General features: G+C 41.6%; 1 protein-coding gene and 1 long non-coding RNA gene across 4 annotated transcripts in view; one reads left to right on the forward strand and one right to left on the reverse strand.

Moving 5' to 3' along the window:
- The window catches only part of IREB2 (iron responsive element binding protein 2), a 48,868-nt gene extending 36,222 nt beyond the window's left edge, over nt 1-12,646 (reverse strand). For 2 of the 3 annotated variants that reach the window (XM_081549598.1, XM_081549600.1), the window contains exons 1-2: nt 12,512-12,646; nt 10,964-11,053 (exon numbers count right to left, since the gene is read on the reverse strand). In XM_081549598.1, coding sequence (XP_081405724.1) covers nt 10,964-11,053; nt 12,512-12,530 — 109 coding nt within the window. In that variant the 5' untranslated portion in view covers nt 12,531-12,646. The remainder of the gene's footprint in view (nt 1-10,963; nt 11,054-12,511) is intronic. The other variant, XM_081549599.1, reaches the window with a different exon arrangement.
- LOC145529369 (uncharacterized) lies at nt 11,936-20,067 on the forward strand. Its single transcript, XR_014071142.1, has 2 exons — nt 11,936-12,115; nt 16,313-20,067. It is a non-coding gene; the product is annotated as an uncharacterized LOC145529369 (long non-coding RNA).
- The last annotated feature ends 552 nt before the right edge of the window (nt 20,068-20,619 follow it).

Consider the following 20,619-nt stretch of genomic DNA (forward strand, 5'->3'; position numbering starts at 1 on the left):
TTTTTTTAACTCTACCATTTGAAAACTACTATTAAATTAAAAAGCAATTATCAAATAAAGAGTGTGCTAAGAGTGGACATTTTGTCATTAAGGAGTACTAACTTGCAGATCTATTTAATTTCATGATAACTACTAGAGGCCCACAGCAAGGAAAGATGTAAACAAACACCTTCTCCCACAAACAAGACAATTTATTTCTTATTTGTCTCGGCGGGTGCCAGCCTCCAAGAAGATACCACCTCTCAGCATTCATGCTCTCACACAACCTACACTGAAAATCAGCTGTTTGTGTTACCAAGAGTACAGCAGAGAAGACAGTGGGTTTTTCTTTCTTTCTTGCACTGAAGTACAGTTGATTACAACGCTGAGTTAGTTTCTGGTGTACAGCAAAAAGACTCAGATACACACACACATCGTTATGGTTTATTGTAAAATACTGAATCTAGTTACCTATGCTAAACAGTAGGTCCCTGTTGTTTATCTATTTTATAAATAGCAGTATATATCTGCTAATACCAAACTCCTAATTTATCCCTCCCCAGTCCCCTTCCCCACTGGTAACCATAAGTTTGTTTTCTATGTCTGTGAGTCTATTTTTGTTTTGTAAATAAGCTCATTTGTATCATTTAGATTTCACACATAAGCGATAACATTCTGTATTTGTCTTTCTCTGTCTGACTCACCTCCCTTAGTATATATGATAACCGCTAGGTCCATGACAGTGCATGACTTCTAATGCTAGGTTACAAGTATTTCAGCATCAGCCTTCTTCTCTCAGATGGCTCACTCTGGGAGAAACTGGCAGCCTGTTATAAGGACAATCAAGCAGCACTGAGGAGAGGCTCATGTGGAGTAAGACTGAGGCCTCTGTGCCAGTTGCAAGCCCGACTTGCCAGTCATGTGAATGGGCTGCATTAAAAGCAGATCCTCTAGCCCATCAGGCCTTCAGATAACTGCTACCCCAACTAACCGAAGAAGGCAATGGCACCCCACTCCAGTACTCTTGCCTGGAAAATCCCATGGACAGAGGAGCCTGGTAGGCTGCAGTCCATGGGGTCGCTAAGAGTCAGACACGACTGAGCGACTTCACTTTCACTTTTCACTTTCACGCATTGGAGAACAAACTGGCAACCCACTCCAGTGTTTTTGTCTGGAGAATCCCAGGGACGGCGGGGCCTGGTGGGCTGCCGTCTATGGGGTCACACAGAGTCGGACACAACTGAAGTGACTTAGCAGCAGCAGCAGCAGCATGGAGTATGTATCAAGGTGTTTTATCTACATTACCTCATCTAATCCTTAAAGTATATCTACAGGTGGATACTCCAGAGCCCTAACAGCAGAGAGTAGCTACCTAGATACTTCTGAATTTATCCCTTCCTCAATTAAGAAGGCAGCTGTGGACCTCCTCCTACTAAATGCCAACTTTCTATAGGAGCTCTGAATGCAATTCGCAGTTACACATTAGGACTCATTTGGGATGAGTCAACAATTTTCTCACCTTTCCTCTCCTTTTCTATCTTCAACTGGATTTTTCCCATCAGCATTTAAAGTTCCTAGCTCCAGTTTCACACAAACTTGTGTACACAAGTACACACACACAGTTTCCAAGTACTGCTTTCTTCAAACTCTCAACCAAGTTTTTTGAGTCCCTCATATTCCCAACGTCCACTTTTCTACACATTCCATCTTATACTTCTATACTTCAGCCCAGACCAATCTGATTTCTTAAAATATCAATGAAAGAGTTCTAACTAGAATTTCAATATCCTCTCTACAATATTCAACGGAGCTAACAATTTCCTCCTCCTTGAAACATTCTTTTTCTACTGGCTTTCACAATATCATTCTCCAAGTCTCCTATCTCACATTTCTGCACCACTTGCAAGCAGAAGCAATGGTTGGCTTTGTTCCAGGCTATCTTTAAAATGATGTTAATATAATGACTAGCCTTAGGAGATAAAGATAGTGTCTCTTATTGGAGCAAAGGGCAGGCATGCTACCATCTGTTGTAAAAGATTTGGGTTCCCTAAGTCAGATTTCCTCTTCTTTAACACAATCTCGTGTGCAGGTTTTACCTGACCCTCTTCAACAAATGTTGGTACCAAGCACACTGCTTTGCTATGGGTAATAAACTATCCGCTGTTTCTGATTCAACAGTTTTGTGTCTTCTGCCAGCCTTTATGAAACTGTCAGTTTAACTTGCAAGGAGAGCAAAATTTTCGCTCTGGCAGCCCTGTTTTGGTTTCCTAGCCGACCTCTCTCCTCCTTTGTTGTTGTTAAGTCTCAAAGTCATGTCCAACACTTTGCGACCCCATGGACCCCATGCCAGGGCTCCTCTGTCCACTATCTCTCGGAGTTTGCTCAAATTCATGTCCATTGAGTCAGTGATGGTACCTAACCGGCTCATCTTCTGACGCCTCCTTCTCCTTTTGCCTTCAATCTTTCCTTTACTTGATCTTCAAATGTAGGAGTTCTTCAGAGTTCATATTTAGGCTCACTTCTTTTCTCACTCTGTACTGCCTCCTCTTAGGAGCTTCAATTGATCCTGTGGCTTCAACACACTATCTCTACACGGTAATACCAAAATATTCTTCTGCAGTCCAGGTCTGTCTCCTGAGCTCCAGAACCATGCAGCTAACTGCCTCACAAACATCTTTACTTGAATACTGTTATGTTCCCAAGCTCAGGAGTACCTAAACTGAACTCAGTGATCTTCCCTCTGCCCAGTCCCGTATCACTATCATCTCCTGTGTTCCACAGCTCAGTAAAGAGCACCACCATATACCCACATGCTTATGCCAAAGCATCTAGGCATCATCCTTAAATTATTTGCTTTTCCCACCATTTTGACATATGTACTGAAGGTTCAAAAACAATGGTGGATAAAACTGCTGGTGCCTTAGCAGGACTCAGAGCAATGGCACCAAACTGTACTTGTACTCACTGCATTGTTCACTTTCATACAAAATACCAGGTTCACTTAAGAATGTCCTTGATGAAGCAGAAAAAGTATTAACTGTATTAAATCTCAATCACTGAGGTCAAGTCTCAATATTCTGTGTGACAACAACGAAGTGTATAAAAGCATTTCTGCTCGAAACCAAAGTACAATAGTTGCTTGAGGGAAAAACACTTGTGTGACTGAATTACAAGCTAAATTAGCCAGTTTTCTCAAAGAACACTATTTTTACTTGAAACAACAACTGACAAACTCTGGTTATTCAAACATGGATATCTGGCAGACATTTTTTCAAAAATGAACGAAGTAAGCCTGTCTGTTTCTTATCTAGTCCCATCAATGTCTACTCACTGTGTGCACTGAAGATCTCTGAGAAATAAAGTTTCACTGAGTTATACAGATCTTTCAAATGCGGACAGATTTTACTATATAATATATAAAAAATGCAGACATGAACCTGTATTAGTATCACCACAGCTCCCCTTTAACATGGACACCGAGAGCCCCCAGGTAGCTGTGCACTCTGAAGACTCCTGCCTGTGCCAGTATCTGGATCAAGAAACTCTGCACAGAAGACCCTCTGCCCTGCCACTGCCTGCACTTTCCCTGCAAGCTGCCCAGAGGGTCACACAATGAGCAGCTGCTGCTTCTGCAAGCCCCTATGTGTCCCATGACTCTGAAGGACTCTTGCCCTCTCCAGCACCTGTTGTCTCAGTACACATCCACACCACCAGATGCGGCTTGCCCAGTCCCCTGCCTGAACTCGAGGATGGCCTACTGCTTGTGCAGCAACTCCAGACCAAACCGGCAAACGTCTCTGCTATCTAATGAGTTAAACCACAACTTCTCTAGTGATCTGACTCCCTTCCAATCTGTTGTTCCCTGGGTATTCCTTGTCAGCCTTACAGTAACATATAATACAGCATTTCCTTACATCTTACAGTTACTCTTGTATCACAGTTAATAATTGTTTATATTAGATTTCCCTTTCCATTACTAAACTGTGTGCTTTCTTAAGCACAAAGATACCATCTTAGCCATCTTTCACTCGCCAGGAACATGTCAGTACTCTATGTTAACTGAATAAATTAAACAGGGTTGTTGAGAGATACATGCAGCAAGCAGAAAAGTGGGCTGGATTAATGCCACTTCTTCTAACCAGGAATTTCTAGAATCCTATCAATCTGGAAAGCTAATCTTTTAAGGATAGGTAATCAAAAAGACACCTGAGGAACCAGAACAAGCTTGTGACTTAAACTGAAAAAGTACAATAACGTGTGTTGTCATACTTCTGAAATGAACTGATAACAATAGATATCCTTTTGATCAATTACTCAGTAGAAGATCTAAGAGGTGGTTCAGCCTTTAAAAAAAAGATGCTGAAGCCTGCTGTTTCACATGGGAGGCAGCTGATGAAAAGCGCTTCCAGGACTGCAGATCTTACCATTCAAGGTTAAGTGGCTGCTACCAAGATTGGGCAATATAATGCATCTCTCAGTGCTGGGCTCAAAAACTGCTGGCCTACAGATATGTTTTGTTTTACACAGAGTTGTAACATTTTAAAGTTCAACTGCCAACATTGAAATATTAGTTTTTTTTAAACAGGAAAACCCAAATTCCTGGCTCCTTAAGATAAAGAGAAAATTTTATAACTCCAATCTCACATTTTTGCTGGAACTGAGTAACATTTACTCCTTTATATAGGGCATCTGCTCTCCAGTTTAACACAATTACAGCCAGGGCCACTTTGCTTGTATATGGTGCCTCTACAGTCCTATAAGCACGAGCATACGAGCATACAACCCCCAGCACAGCAGTTTTACACACACAGGCTTTGGAATCACAGGTCTCTGTTCAAATTTCTCCTCCACCATTTATTACGTAATACTTAGGAGTGGTACCTTGGCCAAGTGGATAATAACAGAATTTATCTTAGAGTGAATATATTAAATAATAAACACTAACTAGCACTTTATTAATGTCATTAAATTGGGAAACATAATGGTATTAAGGGGGAGGGATACTGGTCTGAAATCAGAAGATACAAGTCTAAGACTAAATCTTCTCACTTAGAAGATATGTGATCTTAGGCAAATTATTCAGATTTTTAGTCTGATTTTCTTTTATCTGCATAAAACTATCTTCCCTGCCAACCACAAAGCAATGTGGTGAAGACAGATAATATAAAAGGGTTTTGTTATTTCTCAAAAGTGATCATTTCAGGTTTAAACAGTAGATGGATAAATTACCCATAGAAGATACCAGAAGATACAATAGGCTTTAGGTAAACTAAATATGAAAGAGTAATATACTGAAGACTGAAGCAAGGGGAAATTACTCAAACATTCTAGCCTGCCTAAAGCCTCATAGAGGGTATCTTTGGAGTCCAGACTGACAGAGCAAGGGGACTGGTGAGAACCTGCTAGAGTAGCTTTAGGGTAAACTTAAAATCCCTGTTCAAGGCCAGGAGTCTGCTGAAAAGATTAAGAAACTGTTTTAGAAGGCCCTGTGACCCCAGATCTAAGAGGTGGTTCAACAACAGTGATTTTGCAACAGGATTAACTCACCCCCGTGTCTCATTAGTCAAGGTATTGTTTCTCTCTCCCTAACCAGTACCAGGCTGGATGGGATTGATTTCCAATAAACAACTCTGACCTTTGCTGCTGTTGTTTTAATATTGCTATGGAGCACCTAAGAAGGCGGAAAGAGAAAACAGATTTCTGCTTCTTTAAGATTCTTTCTTGGCACTCACCGACAAAGGTAGAGAAAACCAGACAAACAGTATCTATTATTGACAAAGGTACAACACACTCACTCTCTGCTAACATAACAGGCGGACTTCATGGTGCCTGTCCAAACTGCCAGCCATGGAATGGCGAGTGCTCAGTGTCCCATTACCTCCCTGGCTATAACACTGAAGCAAGAGCCAACCCCTTGGCAGGTCAATGACCAATGGCCTGGTGGAAAAAATACACTAGGACAATTAGATTCCTCTCTCAGGAATTTGCAGTCAGGACACAGACTGAACCAGAAAGTTGTTAAGCACTAAGCTAGAGACAGAGGTTGCCATTTGTGGCCGTGTATAAATTTAGTAAGCAGAGGCAGCTTGTCTGCAGTGAAGTAGAGGGAGCAGAAGAGTGGAGAGGGGTCAGGAATCTGAAGCACTGAGAGGAAAATTAAAGAGCTCTCTTAATTCTGAGCCCACTGCCCATTTTCTTGAGATACAGCCACCTTTCATTGCCTGGGAGCTCTGTAATATCAGAATAAATCTTTCTTCACTTGAGCTAGTGGGTGTCTTTTCTCTGCTACCAAAAGGACCCAATCTAGAACAAAAACTATCTACAAAAGCACAGTTAAAACCAACCGACGGATGGACAAAATGTGGAAGGTCGGTGAATGCGTGGTTACAGGTGGAACAGAATCACATTAGGTAAAGGTAATCCTTAGAAAGTTATGCCTTGTGTAAAAACATTATAAGCAAACTATTTCACTGCTTATCCAACTTACTGTCCTTTCCAGAGTCCATGGAAGAGACAAGATTAAAAAACAAGGACTTGTGCTCCTGCCAGTAAGATAACTGACCAGCAACAGATGTCTGATTTGCCCAAACTTAACTGTAGGTTAAAACAATAGGTGAAAAAGTCATCTAGAGATACAGTCGTAGCGGGCTGGTAAGCCCAGCACAACACACAGAGAGGGCTGGCAGTGGCAATACTGGCTATTACACAATACCAGTAAGTAAAGTGGGCTATAGAGAGAGAAGACTGGAGAGCAGACATTCAAAAAGAAACAAGGAAAAACAGAACAGGCAATCTCCACATGACAGAAAGAACAGTCTCTGGCTTAGAAATTCTAGTTCCCATGAGGCCTGACTGTGCTTTCTTCCTTTGCCATTGGATGTCTGGAAACTGCAATAGCATCTTCTTTCTTGAATGCTGATTTAAGTGAGTTTTTGTTCCTTATACTGACTGAAGGGCAAAGACTGGAAGAGCCAGTACATATACAGTAAAAGTGAAAAAGAAAAGTACTTGATGGGGATGGAGGAAACAATAATTTCAATCCAATAATTTTATATAATGAGCTGGCATCAAAATTTAACTACCTCAAACACAGCTTTATTTATAAATAGGGAGAAGTTGGTAACAACTTCAATATTCAAAGATCTGCTAACTAAACCATGAGGCTTTCATATAGGCAATACTGTGCAGCAGTGAGAAGTTGTAGAAAAGTGTACATTTCCCTTTCTACTCAAAACTCACACTCCCTGGTTCAGAAACCACACAGATTCAGAGAACAAGGGATACTTGTATTCAATGACAGAGAAAGATGTTCATGATATATTAAATTAAAAAATGTTATAAAACAATATACACTGTATTTTTGTTAAAGTAGCACATTTACATATATTTGTATACACATATAAAAATGAAACTGTCTCTACACTGCTTATAATGTTTCTGTCTGTGATTTTCAATCCCAAACTAACTTCTTATAATCAATAAAAACTCTCCTAAAAAATTAAACACCGATTTTTTTTTTAATAAATTTATTTATTTTAGTTGGGGGCTAATTACTTTACAATATTGTAATAGTTTTTGCCATACATTGACATGACTCAGCCATGGGTTTACATGTAAACACAGATTTTCTTTTGGAGATTGTATGGTAGGATTTGGAAAACCAAGTCCTAGCTCCACTACAGGATTGAGCAGTACTATGGTTAAAAAGCAAGCAATTAGGAAGGAAAAAAGAAAGATGAATGAGTCATATGAGATAAAGGTGGCAGGCTGAGGCTTTTTATCGGCCTGAAAGCCCTCTTGCCCAATAACAGCCACTCGCTAAAAATATGTTTCACTAGAGCCAGGCCAGTGTCTTCACTGCCCTCCTCCTTACTCATTGTCACTTATGTCTTCCATTATGCTTGCCAGTCATTCTAAATCCCCCAAGTGTTGACTGGCCTCTGTAATCCCTCTGCCATTCCAAGCAACAGTGATTTCTCTCTTCCTGGGAACCAGGTATATTTTCAAATTCAGAGATCTACTTAAGAGAATCACTCAAAATTTCTAAGGTTGTAGTCAGCACACCCGAGTGCCAGGTAAATAGCTCCAGATGGTTAAAACAGCATTTTGCCACTAGTGAGATTATATAAGTTTAAAATGTGATCAATATACATGACGTGTCCACTACTGTAAGGATTGTTGTTGTTTAGTCGCCAAGTTATGTCCGACTCATTTGCGACTCTGTTTGCTAGTCCTGGCAGGACTAGCCTGCCAGGCTCCTCTGTTAATGGGATTTTCCACGCAAGCATACTGGAGTGGGTTGCCATTTCCTTTCAATAGGGATCTTCCCAACCCAGGGATCCAACCTCTTAATGTCTTGCACTGGCAGGCAGATTCTTTACCACTGAGCCACCCAGAGAAGCCCTTCCATAAGGATCCCTTGAGTATAAACTAGAGAAGCAAAAAGATAAAATGGCAATAAAAAGCAAAAATCAAATAATTTGTGTTGTATTCTATCTAAGAACAGACTTAATAAAGGAAAGCATTGTTAGTGAGTCAGATAGCCTAGGCTAGTTCACTAACCACCCACTCCCAACCACTTTTCCCTTGTCTTTCTCTATTGTAAAAGTCAGAAAATGAAATCTTTCAGGCTTTAAAGCTGACAGCAGTGAGAAAATTTTGGCCAAGGAGATAAGCTCCTGGGGAGGGTTTTTCTTCCTGTTCTGCCCTTTCAGCTGCTTATAATATGTACATAATGCCTGGAGGTACAACAGCTATTTGCAACCCCCAAAATGAAAGCAAAATAGAAAAAAAGGGAAAAACCTAAGTCCCTGCTGATGTTGGTGCTATGCAGTCCCAGTATGTCCACACCCAGACTTCTTGCTAGATGAGAAAAATAAACCCCTATTTGTTAGAGTCACTGTACAGGAGGATTTTGGTTCTTGCAGCTGAAGGCATTCCTGATACAGTTAGCAGGGAGCTTAGAAGAGTGTTCTAGACTATCTTTTCTCCCCAACACATAGGAGAGCCAGAACGCTTTCCCTTCATTAAGTTACTCATTACAACCATGATTCCCAGCCTGGTAGGTATCTGAACGTGGGAAGCAGAGAAGACAGTGGTGGGGAACCATGGTGATCACCAAAGCAATGTCTCTTAAGCACAGGTCGGGGAGGCCATTCAATTTGGTCCCTCCAGAAAAATCCAACAAGGATTTTTTCTGTTTTTCTACTCAAGTTTCTTTCTTTCAAAATCAGTTTTTTCAAATTTTATTCCCTATTAAACATTCATTATATTTAAGTAACTATACAATAAACCTCTCATAGTAACCATTCTATTAAAAAAAAAACAACAATATCTTAACCCCAGAAAAATAAAACCCAAATTTCTGTTTTAAAGGCATTTATATATATACGCATTCTATTGTTATATTTATCATGGTTATAAAAACCCTGGTACTCTGGAATTCAATTATGTACAGATGCCCACAACAGCTTATTTTCCAGAGATAATATAGCTCTTACACTATTAATCACTCTCTCAACGCATTTTATAGTCTTTGATTTCCTGCATTTGGGAAATACAGGCTATCTTCAAGTAGGCACATTTCCACAAATTATCCATAGAAAGAACTTATACTCAAAACTAAAAAACATCCCCATATATGTTCTTTTACTTTACTAAGCTATAAAATGCGGGTTAAGAAATTTCCAGGCCAGAATCACTAGATATTTGAGATAAGTGAAAGTCACTCATATGTCCGACTCTTTTTGACCCCATGGACTATAGTCCATGGAATTCTCCAGGCCAGAATACTGGAGTGGGTAGCCTTTCCCTTCTCCAGGGGATCTTCCCAACCCAGGGATCGAACCCAGGTCTCCCACATTGCAGGTGGATTCTTTACCAGCTGAACCACAAGGGAAGCCCAGATATTTGAGATAAGTACAGTGGGGAAAAAAAGATCTTTCTTGTATATAATCAACTCAGCTGTTCCCTTTTCAAAATTAATACAAACTCATCAGTGAAGAGATAAAATAAATGTGAATGAACAACACACGGCACTAAGAAAAGATCAACCTCTCAAAACAAATCACAGCAACTAAATATGCAAAGTAAAAGATCTTGGTGAAATGTTTATTTTTAACTGGCAACCTAATTCTAAGATAGGCATCTTCTCCAAAATACACTCTAAAATATCTAAATCTTCTCACAATACGCAAGAAAATACTGCTAGTCTAGAACATTTACCCCATTAAAACCTACAGAAAAATCAAAAGCAATCTTCTTAACCAACGGAAGGGAAAAAACAAAAACAAAAAATCCCAAAGTTAAAACCTCCTTCCAAAACTACAACAGATTTGGCATTTAATTTCTCTTTTCACTGAAAAGTCAGAGAAGAATAATCTAAATTACTCTTTCAAACAGGTCTTCCCTTTAGTGGCCTGGTTGAGAAAGTTACTCAGTTGTCAATAAAGTCAAGGCTTCATCCATTACTATGGGGTTCCGCCAAGTTCACTCTTCTGAGGCTTCAGTGAAAGGTTTGATCCTGATCAGGAGCCTGCAAAGGTCTGCCAAGAGGGCTGGTGCACAGCCTGGGCAAACAAACCATGCCCTGGTCAACAACTCAAATCAGTGGGTCCTATTGATGATTCCTAATCAAAGGACAGTAGATAAAGAACTGCTGGAACTGTTCACTTGAAAAATTAAAATATACATTTACTGGCTCTAGAATATCTTCAGTCAGGTTTTTATTGTTTTTAAAAACGTATTAGTAGTCTCTTTAGGGGAAAAAAAATCATTACGAAACTAACTTAAGATTTGAAAATAAGAAGCTACAGTATGGGCTTACATCCTCCTCTCACGAAAGTTGTCCCAATGTTAGAGATATGTGTAGGTGTGCCTATCATGACATGGTGGGAATAAACTTAAAATTTCTTCAACTCAGTTTGACAAATGCATTTGTATTATCAGAAACTAAATAAACCCCAGAAAATGTAAGCAACATTACCATACTTGGTGCCTCCAAGTCTAGGAACATTGAAGAACTTCTTATGTGAAGTGTCATTTAATGTTTCAATAAGGTACTCAAAGGCATATCCTGGAAATAAAAAAAAGAAAAAACCTTTCATTATGCACTGTTACAAAGTGCTTTATTCAAAGTGAAGACACCTAGAAACCAGATTTGTCCAACAGAATTTTCTCCAGTGGCACAAATGTTCTGTATTTGAGCTGTTCAATGAGATAGTCATTAGGCACATGGGGCCGCTGACCACTTACAATGTGGTTACAGTGAGGAATCCTTTCAAATTTTATTTAATTAAATAGTCACACGTACCTAGTGTCCACTGTATTGGACAGTACAACTCTAAACCATGACTCTGTCAAATAAAAACTGGTAAAATAAAAACTCCTGAAATGCAATAATAAAGAATACCTCGAAAGGAACAATAAGAATGATTTAAATGATGTATAGACACGTTTGTGAAGACATGTTCTGAAAATTGCATAAATACCAACAGGGCAATTTGAGAACACCACAATTATGTTAGAACTGATTTTTAAAAAATAATCAAAAGATAGACGTTCACACAGCATTCAACAACATGAACAAAGTCAAAACCAAACCAAACAACTTATCAGCTAAGACCTTAATAGGCCTTAAGCCTAAAGGTAAAAGTGAACAACAAAATATCTGGGTAAAATAGAAGATTTTCCCTAAAAGACTCGTCTTTCTGGTTTTGCACGAATTGAAGCTTAACTACGAAGACCCAGGGGTCTCATTTGAACGTGCCCCTGCTTCTAAGGTTCTTGGGGGAAGTGGCAGAAAGGTACCCTTGAGGTTACAGAACCTTGAGGTCTTTTGTGCACTCACTGCGGTGGGTGGGCAGGACCCCCAACACTGTTAGGACCTTGGTCTGAAATAAGATGCGATAAGCACAGCCCACTTTCTGAGAGTACATAACGTTTTTCTTTTTCTGAGGGGGAAGCGAGGAAGGTGGATGGTGGGGGAGGAGACCCAGCTCTGCAGTAAATGGTCAGAGAACCGACTGACCAGTGTTCGGCCTTGACCACCCCCCAGTCTGCTACTAGAGGCAAAGAAAGAGAGAGGGGCTCGAGTCTGGACAGCGGAATAAACAACTAGCTGCGTGAGATACAAGCGGTGAGACACTGGCCCCCATCCTCATCTCTTACAAATGGGGGGGAGGGCGGAGAGAAAAGATGGTGGGCCTTTCCTCGACCCTAGTGCCACTGAGGAATACCGGGAAGCCCTGGCAGCCAACAGCGGCGCCAACAAGCTGAGGCCGCCAAGGGTCAAAGCCAGTGGCGGAGCAGACGTCCCCGGCGGGGTCACGCTGAGGGGCAAGGGCTGCGAGGCCGGGCTCTCGCGGCCTAGGCGCACAGAGTGCGGCCCAGCAGGCAGGCCCCTGGGGAGCAGGACCTGAGCCCGGAGGGCCCCCGCGCCAGCCAAGCGACTCCAGGCGACAGAAGCAAAGAACTCGGAGCCCGGGTAGCGCGCGTCTCCACTGTCAGATCAAGTAGGCGGACTGAAACTAACCTGCACTTGGGGCGTCCATCGCCGGAGACCATATTATCCCTGCGGGGAGGGGGCCCGCGGGGAAAGAAGGGGGAGGCCGGGCCGGGAAGAGGGGGAGGAAGGCAGGCGGACCGGCAAGGGAGGAAGGAAAAGAGCAGTCTCGCGCAAACACCGCGAGAGCCTTAGAGCCGGCCGCAGGTCTCAGCTCGCGGGATTTGCCTCCCAACTCTCGCGAGATCCTCGGACGTGGAAACAAAGAGAAGGGGGCGGAGCAAGGCGGAAGTCTATTCTTTGCGCAGTCGCCTCTGTTCTCGCGAGTTGGGGCAAAAGTCAGGGGAGGCGGTGGCTTAGGCGTCACTGGCTCTGCCCTCTTAAAGATCCGTTACGTAGTTGTAGCCTCAAGTGTCCAATTGAGGTTGTGAGGTCCAGCGGTGTATGGGCTCCTACAGGTTATCCTGTGGGACATATGTGTGGAGAGGAGGAAGGACGGAATTGGAACTCCTACGAAAAACGAGGAGAACCGCTTTCTCCTGAAGATAAAGCTTTAGGTTAAACCTGTCACATGTGTAGCATGTAGTTCTCTGGAGAGGGTGGTAGGACTCATAGGCACGTAGGAAGCGCTCAACTAATTGTTGAGTTTTCCTTACACTCTTGTAGCTTCAATCTCTCCCATTCTACTGACTTCTTCCTAGTGGCACTTACATACTTAAGTCTCCATCCCTCCTCTGCCTCAGCTCTTCAAGTCCCTACGTTCTTGTCTTATCTCCTGTTGGCAGCCAACTTTACAGAAAGAACTGTTTGTACTTGCCCTTCCCCTCCCACTCCTTTTCCCTCTCCAATCTGCCTTTCACCCCCTAGAAACACCTCTGGTCAAAGTCAGCCACAACTCTATTTGCTAATCTCACGTTTCTCAATCTTTACTTGACCTCTCTCCTTGTTGAGAAATATTCTTCCATCAGCTTTTGTGATCTCAGACGCCTATTCTTACTGTTATTTTTTTCTTCCTATCCTTTAAGGGTGCTCCAGCTCAGTCTCCTCTGCAGGCCCCTTCTTCTCTGCCCAGCCGTTAAATGTCGGGGGTATTAAATATACCCCAAAGTGCTGGCCCTGGATTGATACCTCCTCTCACCTCTTCCCTAGCACATCCCACCTTCTCCTTTGACTTCAGTGATTGTATACTGTTGCTTCCCTGTCTACCTGCAACTCAAACACAGCGCCTGAGCCCAGAGGTGTATGTTTTAGTACCTACTAAATGCTTCCACCTGCTACAGGCACCCAGACTCAAAATCTCCAAAATGGAACTCATAATTTCCTCCTTAAACTCCACTACTCCTTTCGGATTGTCTATATCAGTGAATGACACATTAACCACTCAGTTACCTGTGCCAGATACACATCATTTTTGATACTGTACCCTCTACTTTTAATCACTGATGCAACAAGCCCTGTGGAAGTAGACCCCTTTATGCTTCCTCTATTTATGTGGGGGCTTCCCAGGTGGCGCTAGTGGTAAAGAAACTGCCTGCCAGTGCAGGAAATATAAGAGATGTGGGTTCCATTCCTGGGTTTGGAAGATTCCCTGGAAGAGGGCATGGCAACCCACTCCAGTATTCTCGCCTGGAGAACCCCAGGGACAGAGGAGCCTGGATGGCTACAGTTCATAGGGTCGCAAAGAGTCAGACACAATTGAAGCTACTTAGCACAAACGCACAGCTTAAAAGCTGACTCGGGGCTTTCTGTACCCAGCCATTTTATATTAACATGTTATTATGGGCTTCCCTGGAGGAGGAAATGGCAACCCACTCCAGTAGTCTTGCCTGGAGAATCCCATGCACAGAGGAGCGTGGTGGGCTACAGTCCATTGAGCTGCAAAGAGTCAGACACAACTGAAGCGACTTAGCACACATTTATGTACCTTTCTAACCATTTCTCTTGCCATCACCCAAGTCTAGATTTGAACATTTCCTGTATAGGTGATTATGACAGTTATCCTCTCAAAAAGAGCCTAGGACATGAGTACTACCATAATCATCATTTTCATGATGATGAAACTGAAAACTTAGAAATGTTCAGTATTTAGCTACCAAGTGACTGAGTCAGGACTTGATCTTGTATCTCATACCTATCGTTAATACCCTTTTTGGAAAACTTCCTTTAGGCAGAATCACTTCTCCGTGACTCTGTAGTATCTCATTTGCTGTTCCCTCTTTATGAAACACCCTACCTACTGTGCCCTATCCTGCTAACCCCATACTCATTCTTCAGGTCTTGGTCCAAATATTTCCTAAGGAAATAGTCACAGCCCTGCAACCCCCAGTTTGGGTTGGGAATGTGATGAAATGCTCCCCTATCTTCCCATAGTTCAATTAGATCTCTTTGTTACACTTCGTTGTAATTGCCCATTTACTGTATTCTCATATCTTGGTTAGATATATACTGTAAACTGCATGCAAAAGAATACCCAACTAACAGTGGCTTAAACAATACAGACCTACAATTATCCACGGGTGGCAGTTCCAGGATTAGTGCAACAGATCAATGACACCATCAAAGACCCAGGCTCTTTCCTTGTTTTGGTCCCACACTCCTCAGCAATTTGTTTTGTTTCGTTCACCAGCATTTTAATTTTTATTTCTCAGACTTGTTGCCACCTGGTTGCAAGATGAGTGCCTCATAAAAAGCATCATGTTTTCCTGTTGCTGCTGCTGCTGCTGCTAAGTCGCTTCAGTCGTGTCCGACTCTGTGTGACCCCATAGACGGCAGCCCACCAGGCTCCCCCGTCCCTGGGATTCTCCAGGCAAGAACACTGGAGTGGGTTGCCATTTCCTTCTCCAATGCATGAAAGTGAAAAGTGAAAGTGAAGCCGCTCAGTCGTGTGGACTCTTAGCGACCCCATAGACCACAGCCTACCAGGCTCCTCCACCTATGGGACTTTCCAGGCAAGAGTACTGGAGTGGGTTGCCATTGCATGTTTTCCTAGAACTTCCAAAAGAGTGAGGGAAAGTTGTGGAGAGTCCCTCTCTTTTTTAATCAGAAAAGAAAGAATTTTCCTAAGAATTCTCCGCAGACCCCTCATTGAACAGAAATTAGACCAGTAGTTCTCCCCTCTGTCCCAACACCCCCTTTTCAAGACAGATGTTTTGTAATGTCTTCTTTACTATCCTGGCGTGAAATTCATAGATAATATCATCTACAAAAACAAAAAATAATCTATGTAGTAATCTGTGTATGACCTAATGGCAGTATAGAGGAGAAATAAAATGAATTTATTGGAAAATAATATGTATTACAATATGCAGGCACACAGGCATACTATACAAAAAGATGTAGTCAGATGCTTGCACCTACTTATAATGATTTCACAGAACATAATACTTAACAAAATGTAGTCAATGTTTTTTATTTTGACATTTCAAAATATATCATGCAAAAATATATATCATGAATGCATATGTATGATAAATGCATTTATATAATTATATATTGCAAATGACTATCTTAAGTGGAGGCTAATGGAATGTATTGGTGATTCAAATATTATTGGAAGCATTGTTACTGCTGATTTTCTGTAATGATGAACAATTCTTGGCAAAGTTCCAAACAAAACAATAATCTCTCCTCTTCTAATAGGATATTTGCATTCCTGAAAAATTCAAGAGTATATTAAAACCATACAGAGATTACTTTTGCATTTATTTGTAAATGGGATTAAGTTCTAGGTTCAGATAAGTAGAAACATACATGTTACTGTTTTTATGTTTGTGTATGTGTTATTTACATGTTGTTACTGTTTTTATGTTTTTGCATGTGTGTGTTGTAAAGAAAGCTGAGCACCTAAGAATTGACACTTTTGAACTGTGGTATTGGAGAAGACTCTTTAGAGTCCTTTGGACTGGAAGGAGATCCAACCAGTCAATCCTAAAGGAAATCTGTCCTGAATATTCATTGGAAGGACTGATGCTGAAGCTGAAACTCCAATACTTTGGCCACCTGATGCAAAGAACTGACTCATTGGAAAAGACTCTGATGCTAAGAAATATTGAAGGCGGGAGGAAAAGGGGATGACAGAGGATGAGATGGTTGGATGACATCACCGACTCAATGGACAGAGTTTGAGCAAGAACTGGGAGTTGGTGATGGACAGGGAAGCCTGGCGTGCTGCAGTCCATGGGGTCACAAAGAGTCGGACAACTGTGTGTTATCTCCCTGAATATCTGGCAGCATGTTCAGTGGGAGAGGCTGTCTGATTCTTCATTGTGAAATTCTTTCCTATGCAATATGGAAATCTCACATCCATTAGTTGCTAAGAGTGCTTCCCTCCTATGGTGACAATCAAAACACCTTCCCATTTTCTGTTATGTATTTTTTAACAGCTTTATTGAGATTTAATTCACCCATTTAAAAACCTTTTTATTTTGTGATAATTGTAGGTTTACATGCAGTTATAAGAAGTAAAGGAACTAAAGAGCCTCTTGATGAAAGTGAAAGAGGAGAGTAAAAAAGCTGGCTTAAAACTCAACATTAAAAAAAGATCATAGCATCCAGTCCCATACCTTCATGGCAGATAGAAGGCGAAAAAGTAGAAGCAGGGACAGATTTTCTTGGACTTCAAAATCACTGCCAATGGTGAGTGCAGCCATGAGATTAGAAGATGATTGCTTCTTGGAAGGAAAACTATTGCAATCCTAGACAGCATATTAAAAAGCAAAGTCATCACTTTGCCAACAAAGGTCTGCATAATCAAATCTACAGTTTTTCCAGTAGTCATGTATGGATGTGAGAGTTGGACCATAAAAAAGTCTGAGCACTGAAGAATTGATGCCTTCAAATTGTGTTGGTGGAGAAGACTCTTGAGAGTCCCTTGGACTGCAAGGAGCTCCAACCAGTCCATCCTAAAGGAAATCAGTCCTAAATATTCATTGAAAGGACGATGCTGAAGTTGAAGCTCCAATACTTTGACCACCTGATGGGAAGAGCCAACCCACTGGAAAAACCCTTGATGCTGGGAAAGATTGAAGGCAAAAGGAGAAGGGGGAGATAGAAGATGAAATTGTTAGATAGCATCACTGACTCAGTGGACATAAACTTGAGCAAACTCCAGGAAATAGTGGAGGACAGAGAAGCCTGGTGTGCTACAGTCCATGGGGTCGCAAAGGGTCGGACACAACTTAGTGACAGAACAGCAACAATAAATAAGAAGTAATGGAGATTTCATACAACTCTTCACCCAGTCTTCCCCAGTGCTTACACAGTTTTCAGCAGTTTTACAAGTGCTCTTTTGTTGGGAGCATATATATATTTAATTTCATGTGATTATATCACATGTGTAGATTTGTGTGACCACCACCACAGTGAAGACACAGAATATTTCCAAGGATCCCTCCTGTTGCCATTTTATAACCATATCCACATTCCTTCTAGGCTGTACTTCGTCATCCCCTAACTCTGATCCTGGAGTGCGATGTCAAGTGGGCCTTAGGAAGCATCACTACAAACAAAGCTAGCAGAGGTGGTGGAATTCCAGCTGAGCTATATCAGATCCTAAAAAATGATTCTGTGAAAGTGCTGCACTCAATATGCCAGCATATTGAAAATATGCCAGCAAATTTGAAAAACTCAGCAGTGGCCATAGGATTGGAAAAGGTCAGTTGTCACTCCAATCCCAAAGAAAGGCAATGCCAAAGAATGTTCAAACTACCACACAATTGCACTCATCTCACACACTAGCAAAGTAATGCTCAGTATTCTCCAAGCCAGGCTTCAACAGTATGTGAACCGAGAACTTCCAGATGTTCAAGCTGGATTTAGAAAAGGCAGAGGAACCAGAAATCAAATTGCCAACATTTGTTGGATCAACAAAAGAGCAAGAGAATTCCAGAAAAACATATACTTCTGCTTTATTTATTATGCCAAAGCCTTTGTCTGTGTCGATCACAACAAACTGGAAAATTCTTCAAGATATGAGAATACCAGACCACTTTACTTGCCTCCTGAGAAATCTGTATGCAGGTCAAGAAGCAAGAGTTAGAACCGGACATGGAACAATGGACTGGTTCCAAATTGAGAAAGGAGTACGTCAAGGCTGTATATTGTCACCCTGTTTATTTAACTTATATGTAGAGTTGCTGCTGCTGCTGCTGCTGCTAAGTCGCTTCAATCATGTCCAACTCTGTACGACCCCACAGATGGCAGCCCACCAGGCTCCCCCGTCCCTGGGATTCTCCAGGCAAGAACACTGGAGTAGGTTGCCATTTTCTTCTCCAATGCAGGAAAGGGAAAAGTGAAAGCGAAGTCGCTCAGTCGTGTCTGACTCTTAGCGACTCTATGGACTGCACCCCACCAGGTTCCTCCATCCATGGGATTTTGCAGGCAAGAGGACTGGAGTGGGGTGCCATTGCCTTCTCTGTATAAGTAGAGTACATCATGCAAAATGCCAGGCTGGATGAAGCACAAGCTGGAATCAAGATTGCACGGAGAAATATCAATAACCTCAGATACGCAGATGCCACCACATTTACGGGAGAAAGCAAAGAGGAACTAAAGAGCCTCTTGATGAAAGTGAAAGAGGAGAGTGAAAAAGCTGACTTAAAACTCACCATTCGAAAAACTATGATCATGGCATCCAGTCCCATCACTTCATGGCGAATAGATGGGGAAACAATGGAAACAGTGAGAGACTTTATTTTCTTGGGCTCCAAAATCACTGCAGATGGTGACTGCAGCCATGAAATTAAAAGATGCTTGCTCCTTGGAAGAAAAGCTATGACCAACCTAGACAGCATATTAAAAAGTAGAGACATTACTTTGCCAACAAAGGTCCATCTAGTCAAAACTATGGTTTTTCCAGTAGTCATGTATGGATGTGAGAGTTGGACCATGAAGAAAACTGATCGCCGAAGAATTGATGCTTTTGAACTGTGGTGTTGGAGAAGACTCTTGAGAGTCCCTTGGACTGCAAGATCCAACCAGTCCATCCTAAAGGAAATCAGTCCTGAATATTCATTGGAAGGACTGATGCTGAAGCTGAAACTCTAATACTTTGGCCACCTGATGCAAAGAACTGACTCATTGGAAAAGACCCTGATGTTGGGAAAGATTGAAGGCAGGAGGAGGAGGAGACAACAGAGGATGAAATGGTTGGATGGCATCACTGACTCGATGGACATGAGTTTGAGCAAGATCTGGGAGTTGGTGATGGACAGGGAAGCCTGCCGTGCTGCAGTCCTTGGGGTCACAAAGATTTGGACATGAATGAGCAACTGAACTGAACTGACCTGACCTGACACAAATGGAATCACACTGTTTATAACCTTTGGAGATTGGCTTTTTTTTTTTATGCAGCATCATTCCCTGGGGATCCATCCAGGTGGTTGTATCACCAGGTGGTTCCTTTTTTATTGCTGAGTGTATTCCATGGTATGGTTGTGCCATAGCTTGTTCAACCATTACTGAAAAGCATTTGGGTTGACTTGCTTGAGTTTGGGGCTATTATGAATAAAGCTGCTATGAAAATTCATGTACAGGTTTTTGTGTAAACGTAAATGTTCACATTTCTGTAATAAATGCCCAAGAGTGCAGTTGTTGACTTGTGTGGTAGTTGCATATTTAGTGCTTAAAGAAACTGCCAAACTGTTCTAAAGTGACTATACCATTTTCCATTCCCTCCAGCAGTATCTGAGTGGTCCACTGATCCAGTTTTTCCACATCCTTACCAACATTTGGTATGCCACTATTTTTTATTTTAGCTATTCTGATAAGGATGAAGTGATATCTCATTGTGGTTATAATTTCCAGTTCCCTACTGACTAAGGAGATTGAACACCTTTTCGTGTGCTTATTGCCATCTCTATATCCTCTTTGGTGAAATGTATATTCATGTCTTTTGCCAATTTTCTAATTGGAGTGATTTTTCTTTCTTTTTTTATTAATACTTTTGAGAGTTCCTTATACATTCTAGATACTAGTCCTTTGTCAGATATGTGGTTTGCAAATATTTTCTCTCAGCCTTTAGCACACATGGCTTCCCCTCCCCACATACATTGCTTTTTGCACAGAATTGGAGTCTCAATAGCAAGGAAAAAGAGGAAATTTCAGTAACGTTGGCAACCCCTAGTGTCTGCCGCATATCA

This window comes from Giraffa tippelskirchi, chromosome 12, assembly GCF_054371585.1.
Source record: "Giraffa tippelskirchi isolate mGirTip1 chromosome 12, T2T-mGirTip1v1.2.pri, whole genome shotgun sequence".
Classification (NCBI taxonomy): Eukaryota; Metazoa; Chordata; class Mammalia; order Artiodactyla; family Giraffidae; genus Giraffa; species Giraffa tippelskirchi.